The 11,179-nt window shown below is 33.4% G+C and overlaps 3 protein-coding genes across 5 annotated transcripts; 1 reads left to right on the plus strand and 2 right to left on the minus strand.

Moving 5' to 3' along the window:
* The first annotated feature begins 1,558 nt into the window (after window positions 1-1,558).
* LOC111999307 (uncharacterized) lies at window positions 1,559-4,417 on the plus strand. The gene is made up of 3 exons (XM_065762937.1): window positions 1,559-1,692; window positions 1,881-1,969; window positions 4,120-4,417. The coding sequence occupies exons 1-3, from the start codon at window positions 1,666-1,668 to the stop codon at window positions 4,271-4,273; spliced, it is 270 nt and encodes an 89-aa protein (XP_065619009.1). The 5' UTR covers window positions 1,559-1,665; the 3' UTR covers window positions 4,274-4,417.
* Window positions 4,418-5,975: 1,558 nt separating this feature from the next.
* On the minus strand, window positions 5,976-10,693 carry LOC111999319 (anaphase-promoting complex subunit 8). Its single transcript, XM_065762935.1, is given in 4 exon segments — window positions 5,976-6,613; window positions 6,616-7,126; window positions 9,635-9,941; window positions 10,382-10,693. Coding segments are annotated over 4 exon segments (1,542 nt in total). The 5' UTR covers window positions 10,468-10,693.
* On the minus strand, window positions 7,420-8,393 carry LOC136063052 (anaphase-promoting complex subunit 8-like). Of its 3 annotated transcripts, XR_010624748.1 has the most exons (3): window positions 8,071-8,393; window positions 7,609-7,937; window positions 7,420-7,537 (listed from the first exon to the last, which is right to left on the minus strand). XR_010624748.1 is itself a non-coding variant. In XM_065762941.1 (2 exons), exons 1-2 carry the CDS (start codon window positions 8,359-8,361, stop codon window positions 7,532-7,534), a joined length of 297 nt encoding a protein of 98 aa, XP_065619013.1. In that variant the 5' UTR covers window positions 8,362-8,393; the 3' UTR covers window positions 7,420-7,531. The 3 variants fall into 3 exon arrangements, 2 of the variants coding, with proteins under 2 accessions (XP_065619013.1, XP_065619012.1); XM_065762941.1 differs by lacking the exon at window positions 7,609-7,937; XM_065762940.1 differs by lacking the exon at window positions 7,420-7,537 and having other exon boundaries at window positions 7,544-7,937.
* Window positions 10,694-11,179: the final 486 nt, after the last annotated feature.

Genomic DNA, 11,179 nt, shown 5'->3' on the forward strand with positions numbered 1-11,179 from the left:
AATATGTTTAATTAACTATTTCTCTTTTTAGCACAATTGATTGTTGCTCTACTAGTTGGCATCTCTTGATGTTCCAATTGAGTTATTCAAAATTTAAATCCTTCATTCTTCAAGTATCAAATTATCATGAAAGGTTGGGAAAAAAAAACACCATTGACCCTTTCTTTTATGGTTGTTCATCAGTCGCTCGTATGCTTTTACAGCAGGAGCCTAATTTATTTAGTCTACTAGTAATTATCAACGACAGGCGTTAACAAATACTATGTTCTATTACACAACCACTAAGAAATACTGTGTTCTCCCATTACACATACCAGTGGGCGCTAGACTAAGCAATGGACCTCTTAAAAGTTAAAACAAGAAGGTATATTCCATTACCATATCCTAAGGTCTAACATTGCTTGAGATTTAGTCTAATGCTTAGGTCTATTCTATTACTAATTATGTCTAAGACATTTTAAAACTTACTAATTTGGTCTTTAAATCAAAGTTGGTCTTTTAAGACAGTTGAGAAAAATGACTAACGGGTCTAATTAGGCTTAGGGACCAAATTAGTTAGTTATGAAATATCTTGGACATAATTGGCACTAGTTCAAATTTGAGGGTATGTTAATGGAATATATATATATATATATATATAAAAGTAGTAATAGAATTGAATATTTGCATTAGTATATGCAAAAGTTCTTGTATATCTTAGCATAAAAACTTTCATTTATATTTTACATTTACTTTTCAATACAACTCACATCAAATTATTTATTTTACATTACATTTTATTAAAATATTAATTTTTCTTGACTCTTAAAGTTTATTTATCTTTTTCACACACATCATCTACAATCCATTTTCTTTCTTCATTCTCATAAAAAAATAATAACAAATTAAATAGTATCAATATATTATAACAAAATTGTAAATTTATACAATTACTCATTTTAAAGAAAAAATGTGTATACGAAGCATAAAATTTACATATTTTTCTATCTTATATTTAGTATTCGTTTAAAAATAATTTATTTAGCTGAAATTAAAATTTTTTTGTTAAAATTACTGTAAATAAAAAGTAAAAGTTAGTTAAAAAGTATATTAAAATTCATAAATAATATAAAAAGTATAATAAATTTCATAAATATTAATAAAAATAAGTTAAAATTATCAATAAACTGAAATTTTCAGTTTGTTCTTACGCACACTCTCAATGGTGCGAGTGCACGGCATAAATTTTCACATCCACTTGATCAAGTGGCTAGCAATATTTACATTATTTATATCTTTCTATTTTAAAAAAATAAAAAAAAAAAAAAAAAAGTTAGGTAATATTTTAGCCTCGAGAATCACATGTCCTGACGTGTCGACTGATGATTGGCTTACTACATCACACAAAACAATGTGCTGTGTTTACTTTCTTTCTCTCTCTCTTTCCCATTCCACCCAATCAGATTACACCATACGCAACCAAAAAAGAAAGAAAAAAGAAGCATATACTAATTAATAATATTATTTTTATTTTTATTAAAAAAAAAAAAAAAAAAAAAAACTCACATTTCTAACAATCTTTACTCGTCAAATATAAAAGGTCTCGCCATTTCAATTTTCTCACTCTCTTTCCTCGCCGAATTTTCCTCTCAAACTTTCAGACTCTCAAGTCCGTGCGTGGTTGAAATGGCGAATCGATGGCTGAGGCCTGAGGTACGCTCAGATCCACAGTTGTTGTTCCACAACACTTCTATAGTACTGACTAAAAAATATCTATCTATCAATCTTTGATTTGATTTTTCTGTTTATGTGTTTTCTTTCTATAATTAGATAGAGTTTTAGATCTATCTCAGTCCCAAATATTTAGTACTGTGTTGCTTTTGTTTTTATGGTAAGCGTAGGTTTATCCGCTGTTTGCGGCCGTAGGAGTTGCAGTAGGGATCTGCGGGTTCCAGCTCGTCCGCAATATCTGCATCAACCCTGAAGTCAGGTATATATATATATATATATATATGATTATGTGTATATATTCAGAATTAAAAAAAAAATAGTTAATCTTTATTTAGTATATTTTTTTGAGAAAGAATCTTTATTTACTTATATTCATTTTTTTTTCATTTAATTTGTTATTATGGATTATATCACTAACTCTATGTCTATGTTTGGGAGTTATCAATAAAATGAAATGAAATGGAAAAAAGGGGGAAAAAAAAAAGGGATTATCTTATTTTACTTTTTAGGTTGAGAGTTTGTAAATGAAATGGAGAAAAGGGAAAAAATCTCTCGTTTTTAGAGTTTTTTTTTTTAATTGAAAAAATTTTACGGTGTATATGCATGTTAGATGTAACAATAGTTTTTTTTTTTTTTTAAAGAGAAATTCAACCTATAACATCCGCTCCTAATGATAGCTTATTATATCATTTTATTATATCATTAGAGGAAGACACTAATAGGTTTTTGGTATAGATGAAAATTGAACTTCAGATTTCTTATTTAATCATCAGATATTTTACCAATTGAGTTAACTAGAACTCACAAGATATAACAATAGTTGAAAATTTAGAATTACTAACTTTTTCATTGGGAAAAAAAAAAAAAAAACCTACAAGGTTCCTTTACACAAAAAAAAAAAAAAAAAAAAAAAAAAAAAGAGGAAGCACTTGAGGTTAAGAGTGTTACACTTGTGGTACTGTTTTATGTTTAGACCTTTTGATTGTGTAATACTTAACCTCTTGGGGGTTTCGAGTGTAACACTTAACAAAAAAATAATTCTCTGATGTTGTTTTATATGAAAATGTTATGGACACGCGTCGTTACATGAGCAACTTACTATTTGTTTTTATAAAGGTTTACACACAAAATAATACAACTGAGAGTTAGTGTTACATGTAACCATAGTTGGAAATTTAGAATTTCTAACTTTTTACTGGGGGAAAAATCTGTAAGGTTTCCCTACAAAAAAGAAAAAGAAAAAAGGAAGACCTTGAGGTTATGAGTGTAACACTTAATGTCTTGTGGTATTGTTTTATGTTTAAACTGTTAACACTTAACCTCTTGGGGTTTCGAGTGATAGTGTGCAACACACTAACACAAAACATTCTCTGATATTGTTTTTATGGGAAAATAATATGGATACATGTCGTTACCTGAACAACTTATTATTTGTTTTTATAACCAAAAAAAAAAAAAAACTTATTATTTGTTTTAATAAATGTTTATCAGTTTACATATTGAGTAATACAAATGAGAGTTTAGTGTTACACTCAAGACTTTTAAAGTTTTTAAGGGAAACCACGGGGTTTTTGTGTATTTTGCTTAAATTTTAAATTTAGAACGTGTCTTAATTTTGTGGAATTTGAATTTTTCACTCTATATTTTTAACTTTCTTTTATGCAATCATTTATAATGAGAATGTGGCCTTTTTATGCGTGGGGATGTTAGTGGGAGTATAATTTGATGGGTGATTTTAAATCTATAAATTTATCTGTGTGCTTAATTTGGTTTATTATTAAATCATTTTCAATTAGACGGTAGTGTTATTTTGAAGGTATTAAAACCTGGACACCAAGGAGTTCTATTCAAATATATATACTAGTATTCATAACTTATCAATAAATATATAAAATAAAAAATAAAAAAAAATTAGGGCAACACTTGGGTACAATTTATTTAGGTGCAGTACATTAGCTTCTCAAATTTAATTTAATTGTCTTTGAAAAAATTAACGTTTATATTTCATTGGTCAATGTTACCTTGTGTTTGAATTTTGATCAGAAAATTTAACGTACAACACTTAAGAAACTGTGCCTCAGTTCTGCCCATTTATTTTAGTATCTTTTTGTCAAACTAGGGAAAAAATTGGTATTTCACAAGCATTGGTTTTTCTTGTGAGAAGCTAGTGCGTAGTGGTAAATAATAATTGAGACTCTTGGGAGGAATGGGAGAACTCAAAAGGGGTAGCACAATTGGCTGAGGACCATGTTTTGTAGGGGGTCATTAGTTAGAATCTTTCGTTTGTCCTCTCCTTGGGAGTCACTCACTCATAATTACCTACTAATAATATGATTATATGATGTTACGATGTAGCATGCTTAAGGAAAACCACAAGGTGATATATAGTTTTGCTTTCTTTTTTATCAGGGTGAACAAGGAGAAGAGGGCTGCTGGAGTGCTGGACAACTTTGCTGAGGGGGAGAAGTATGCTGAGCATTTCGTAAGAAAATTTGTCCGCAACAAGTCCCCAGAAATTATGCCATCCGTCAACAACTTCTTCACAGACCCAAATCGAAGCTAAGCTCTTGAATAAAGAGAACTAAGTGGAGATATGAACCCTAGTATGATGGTTATTTGCAATTGAAAATTGTGTTAAATTTGCATCTAGTGGATGTCATTGAACTTATAAGTGTGGGTGAATAAAACTTGAATTTTATATGAGATAGATTAACTGCATCCACTTGGAAGGAAAGTTTCCTGTGGTTCCTTACCTGTTTTAAATTGAATTGGCAGATGTGTATTTCATTCAAATGTCTTAGTACCATTTTGGGACGTTGACCTGGATTTCATCTCGCCAACTTGATTTATTATTGCTCATGAAGCTGGACTTTCTCAACCTAAGAGTCTCAAGATGCCCATAGATGTGGGAAAAAACTGGTAACCAATATAAAATAAGGTGTTAGCCATCATGGCTATCTATTATGGGACATGTTCAACAACTAATGAGATTATGAGACCATTCATTATTAATTTGGGAATTTATTCTCTTAAATTATCATAAATTTGTCTGTGAGGATAACTACTGCTCTTTCTAATGTTGGGGAAGTTTTCATAGCCAAGCTGAATGCAAATTACACAAATAATGAAGCAAGACAAATTGATTTGCTGCAAGCTCAAAAGGAAACCATGGCAATGAACACAAGACCCCCAAAAATACCCCATGTCAACTGTTATTTATACCCAAAAGGTTGAAATGGATAAAAGGTCACTCCTGTTTGAATTCGTAGTTAAAATGCATGCTTTTGCCTGCAACTATTGTTGGTGGAGGTTTAAAGAGGGAGTGATTCTAGGACCAGGGTGAAGAAGATTCTAAATTCTAATTGACCACTGAAGGGTGTGGACAGGTAACTTCTCTGGAGTCTGAAAGGGTAATGTAGGGGATGACCTGTAATTAATCTGACTCTTCGAGTCGGGAAGGGATTGTAGTTGTCCTCGACATTATCCAATAGAAATGCAAATGCCTACAACTTGAGTTTAAAGGGGGTTTTAAGAACCCTGTTTTCAACAGAGTTGTGATGCAGATGGGGTATTCCTCTTTCCAATTTTAACTCGTGTCTGTTGTTAGGCTGATGTTATGTAACCAGGCTGGCTCGTGTTGGATAGTGTTTGAATTTGGGTAGTGTTTTCAAAGACGTGATGGTCTGCTCTATTTGTATGTAGCAGCCTTTGTTACATGTTGTACATTGTGTTTTGGTAATAAAATCTGACTTACCCAAAAAAAAAAGCACAAATTAAATAAAAGAAGTTATTGACTAGTCCCTTCTGAAGATAACCATAATCATTTTGAGTATCAAGCTTGGGTATCTTACAATTGCATGAAATTCCTCTCACAGTTCTCTGCTTGAGAAATACCTAACATAGATTGTACCCATGTCATCCCTCTACTTGCACTTCGCAGATGGTATCAAACACGTCCATCTGAAGAATCATAAGGAAAAGGAATGCTGCACAAACAGCACACCTGAAGAACAGAGCTTCTTTGGACACCATTATATTTATAGCTATCAATGACATTAATAAACTAGACGGTACCGTTTTGTAGCTGAGCTGAAATATGACCATTAAAAACATAGCCGTTTGAATTAGACAAGCTAAAAGTTGCCGTGAGTTGTCTTCTTTAAGTTAAAAGTCACACTACTTTGTGTTCAGGGGTCATCCTAATTCTTTTCTAACCTTTAAATAAGACTAATATATATATATATATATATTCAAACTTTTTTTATTTAAAACTCTCTTAATATAGTCAAGGAAAAAATCCTCTCTAAATCCTTCTTGTAGTAAAATGCTGCCTCTTCAGGACGCCCGAGTTCATATTGCAACTTTGCTAGTTGGTGCAGGGCAATTGCTTCCCTGTCATTACAATTTGCTGCCCTTCTGTAGCACTTAATTGCCTCCTCAAGCATGCGAAGTTGATCAGTTTCATAACAATGAGCCATTGAGATCCACAACCGAGAATCATTTGGCTGCAAGAATACGGATTTTCGGAAGTAATGTAGGGCATAGAATGGCATGCCCATCATCTCATAAGCTTGTCCTAGTCCATACCATGCTCGATAATCACATGGATTTATATCTATAGCCCGTCGATAGGCATCAACAGCAGCTGGAGTATTTTTCATCTCAATGTACTCATGACCCATGAGTGTCCAAGCAGACAAATAATTTTTGTTCAATTTGAGTGCCCTCCTAAAATACATAACTGACTTCTCATGCTGCCCCTTTAAACTATAGTAATTGCCAATAATGCAACAAGATTCAGGCCTGTATTTATCAGTCGTAAATACCCTATGGGCAAGGTAACTCAGGGCAGAGGAACACTCATTTGCATAGAGCACATTGGAATACATATCCATGTCTTCACTCGGTAAGGATCATTTCTTAGAAGTTCTTCAAATATTGTTTCAACTTGTTGAAATTCCCTCAAACTGTACTGGGCTTTTGCAATTTGAGCCTGGATGTAATTACTATAACCAAAAGTTCCCTGTAGATATTCATATTTTACCAAAGATTCACTGTGCATCCTAATTTCTTGGTAAGCACTGGCAAGAAAGAAGTCCTTCATCCAATGGTTGTTGAGATTGAGGCTGTTCAAGGTGTCAATTGTAGTACACAAAGACTGCAGCTCTGACCATGCATTCCAGTTCCAAGGGTAGCTATTCACAGACTCAACAAGAACTGTACGAGCAACATTCTCGCTGCCTTTCTCTTTGAGAACAAGACCATACAAGTACAATCCAAATGGATCAATCGAGCCATTCTTGCGAAGTGTTGATAACTCACGCTCCAAAGAGACCAGTTCGCGGTTCACAGAATCACTCTTACCTAAGGGTCCCTCAAGTTCTATCACCTCTTCTTCTTTCCGCTTTTCCCCAGCCTTCATGAAACAATGAGAATAAGAGTATTTATACATATAAAACTTCTGAAAAAAACAAAGATCAAATAGACATATATCCTTGAAATCAACAGTATCATGCCATTTGTTAGAGTTACTTCTAGTTATTTTTACTATTTAATATTAACATGCTAACATAAAAATAAACAGAAGTAGCTCTTAACGCCATTCATAACAGATCAAAATTTATTGAAGTAGGAAAATAAAGAACTATGCAACCCCCGACTATCTCACAAATACCATGAGATTCTTTAATTTTCTTGCAATTTGGGTTGGCATGAGAAATTATGCACTCTTCATGACTTTCTGCTAGTGATCAAAGCTATGCTTAAGTATATTCAGTCTTTGTTGCAGCCATTGCAAAACTGTAGGCACTTAGCCCAAAATTCAAACCTGAAAAAGGGTTAACTTTATCACATTAGGTATGCATGTGCTTTCAGTTATTTATTAGTGAAATTTCATACCTAAATCAAATCAAACATTGAAGCAAGTCTCATGTCTGGCCACCATTTCTCATCTAAACAAAACCTCATTATACCATGCTTCTTTTTGGTTCTGGGTATTAAGTCCAGTTATTGCATAGTTGACACTTTTTGTAGCACCAAGTCACCAACCACTAACCTTGGGTATTAATGATTCAACTCCATTGACGACAACTTTACATGCTTCCACCCAAATAAAAAAGGGAAGATTTAGAAAAGGCTTCAAAATAAGAATTCTAAAGACTATCATCCTGAACCAGCTAGTGCTTTGCATAAATCCTACCAAATTGAATCTCTTATCTATTTATTTCCTACAATCAACAAAAAACACAATGAGGAAAACAAGTCTCATTCCTAATGTATCAAAACCCACCATCATATAATATCCAATCTAAAAAAGAATGAGCAATATAAGTTATACAGCTAGAAGAGTATGCAACAAACCAGATAAAGAGCATAACAACGCAAGAACACAGATTTCTTCCCGGTTTGGTCCCGTAGCACATGAGCAGCCCTCCTGTACTCTCGACAGTCAAAGTAAGACTTAGCCAGAAGGTAAAAGTCACCATCCACAGCATCGTCCTCCTCCATCACAGGAGTGGACACGTAGGACACACCAGCAATGGGTGTTGAAGTGATCTCATTGGTCCGGAATCTCCTGCGAATGCTTGAGCTTCCCCACTGGAATCTGGTGTTTGAAGGCGTGAAATTTGCCGGGTCTTGCTCAATACCCATCAACTGTTCTGCTGCCCTGCATTACCAATTTACCATAGACCCAACAAATCAAAATCCATTGCAACTAAAATCAAACAAATGGGGTAGCAAACAAGCAATATAATTTTCACTTTCCCATGTGAAAAAACAAGGCTTTTACATCAATTTTGAACAGGGAAAAGAAAAATATGCACNCTCGCTGCCTTTCTCTTTGAGAACAAGACCATACAAGTACAATCCAAATGGATCAATCGAGCCATTCTTGCGAAGTGTTGATAACTCACGCTCCAAAGAGACCAGTTCGCGGTTCACAGAATCACTCTTACCTAAGGGTCCCTCAAGTTCTATCACCTCTTCTTCTTTCCGCTTTTCCCCAGCCTTCATGAAACAATGAGAATAAGAGTATTTATACATATAAAACTTCTGAAAAAAACCAACAGGTATCATGCCATTTGTTAGAGTTACTTCTAGTTATTTTTACTATTTAATATTAACATGCTAACATAAAAATAAACAGAAGTAGCTCTTAACGCCATTCATAACAGATCAAAATTTTATTGAAGTAGGAAAATAAAGAACTATGCAACCCCCGACTATCTCACAAATACCATGAGATTCTTTAATTTTCTTGCAATTTGGGTTGGCATGAGAAATTATGCACTCTTCATGACTTTCTGCTAGTGATCAAAGCTATGCTTAAGTATATTCAGTCTTTGTTGCAGCCATTGCAAAACTGTAGGCACTTAGCCCAAAATTCAAACCTGAAAAAGGGTTAACTTTATCACATTAGGTATGCATGTGCTTTCAGTTATTTATTAGTGAAATTTCATACCTAAATCAAATCAAACATTGAAGCAAGTCTCATGTCTGGCCACCATTTCTCATCTAAACAAAACCTCATTATACCATGCTTCTTTTTGGTTCTGGGTATTAAGTCCAGTTATTGCATAGTTGACACTTTTTGTAGCACCAAGTCACCAACCACTAACCTTGGGTATTAATGATTCAACTCCATTGACGACAACTTTACATGCTTCCACCCAAATAAAAAAGGGGAGATTTAGAAAAGGCTTCAAAATAAGAATTCTAAAGACTATCATCCTGAACCAGCTAGTGCTTTGCATAAATCCTACCAAATTGAATCTCTTATCTATTTATTTCCTACAATCAACAAAAAACACAATGAGGAAAACAAGTCTCATTCCTAATGTATCAAAACCCACCATCATATAATATCCAATCTAAAAAAGAATGAGCAATATAAGTTATACAGCTAGAAGAGTATGCAACAAACCAGATAAAGAGCATAACAACGCAAGAACACAGATTTCTTCCCGGTTTGGTCCCGTAGCACATGAGCAGCCCTCCTGTACTCTCGACAGTCAAAGTAAGACTTAGCCAGAAGGTAAAAGTCACCATCCACAGCATCGTCCTCCTCCATCACAGGAGTGGACACGTAGGACACACCAGCAATGGGTGTTGAAGTGATCTCATTGGTCCGGAATCTCCTGCGAATGCTTGAGCTTCCCCACTGGAATCTGGTGTTTGAAGGCGTGAAATTTGCCGGGTCTTGCTCAATACCCATCAACTGTTCTGCTGCCCTGCATTACCAATTTACCATAGACCCAACAAATCAAAATCCATTGCAACTAAAATCAAACAAATGGGGTAGCAAACAAGCAATATAATTTTCACTTTCCCATGTGAAAAAACAAGGCTTTTACATCAATTTTGAACAGGGAAAAGAAAAATATGCACTTGGGTTAGTTAAGTTAGCGATTCTGGATAGGGTTTTACATTTATGACTATTTGTTTTCGTATTAATCAAGTTGCTTAGTTATCAAATGGAGCATAAAGACAGTAACTTTAACACTAATTAGATACACAAACACAGGAATTCAAACAAAAGAACATTGATTAATATGAAGAAAAAAAAAAAAAATCAAGAATATTAAGTAAGTGATTTCAGATGCAACAAAAGCACTTTTCAAAAATTGGGGGTTTAGAGTTTTATAGGGGTTTTGGAGTTAGAAATGAGTACCATTTGGAAGCAGTGTAGAGGCAACGATCACTGAGCTGACGAATCGCAATGCGGAGCTCACTTCTACAACTCTCTTTTGAATTCATCTCTCTCTCTCTCTCTCTCTCTCTGTTCAAAGCTTAATTGCTAGCGCTTTTGTTCATTCAAAACAAATCCTAAAAAATTAAAGTGTTTGCCTCTAAAGTGCGCGCCGTGTGTGGTGGTCGAAATTCACTGCTCGGTCCGCGCCCAGGGTTTTTGAAAGTAAAGTGGCCGAGGTCTTCAAATATTCACTCTTTAGAGCTGGGCCTGGCCTATAGAGAAGCGTGGCAAATGAAAAATGAACCAAAATTGTCTATGAACTAGTTGGGCTTAGTTGAGAAAAGATTGGTTTATATTCATTTGTTTAGCAAACAAGTTAACCTCAAGTTCAAGTTTATGTTTGTTACTAAACAAGTTAACCTCAACATTATAATATATTTGTGAACAAATTAGTAAACATGAGAGTTGATTTAATTATATATATATATATATATATAATATTATATTTTTATGTGTATTTGTCTAAAAATATATTTATATAAAGTTGAGATTGAATTATATAAATTTGTAAATAGGATTTATTATTTTTAGATTATTGATAATATCAATAGTTCATTTTTACAATTAGGAATGGGTACAGATTTTTATTAAGGTTTTAGCATTTATGGGAAAAGAATAAATGAATGAAGTTTTTTTTGTTTTTAATTATATATATATATATATATATATAAATAATATTATATTTTTATGTGTATTTGTCTAAAAATATATTTATAT

Source organism: Quercus suber, unplaced genomic scaffold (assembly GCF_002906115.3).
Source record: "Quercus suber isolate HL8 unplaced genomic scaffold, Cork oak 2.0 scaffold_481, whole genome shotgun sequence".
Taxonomy (NCBI): Eukaryota; Viridiplantae; Streptophyta; class Magnoliopsida; order Fagales; family Fagaceae; genus Quercus; species Quercus suber.

Excerpts from the sequence above, each read along its gene's own strand:
- LOC111999307 (XM_065762937.1), top strand. The coding sequence starts at position 1,666 with ATGGCGAATCGATGGCTGAGGCCTGAG. Across the intron at positions 1,693-1,880 it reads ATCGATGGCTGAGGCCTGAG|GTTTATCCGCTGTTTGCGGC; the intron begins GTACGCTCAGAT and ends TGGTAAGCGTAG. Across the intron at positions 1,970-4,119 it reads TGCATCAACCCTGAAGTCAG|GGTGAACAAGGAGAAGAGGG; the intron begins GTATATATATAT and ends CTTTTTTATCAG.
- LOC136063052 (XM_065762940.1), bottom strand. The coding sequence starts at position 8,361 with ATGGGTATTGAGCAAGACCCGGCAAATTTCACGCCTTCAAACACCAGA.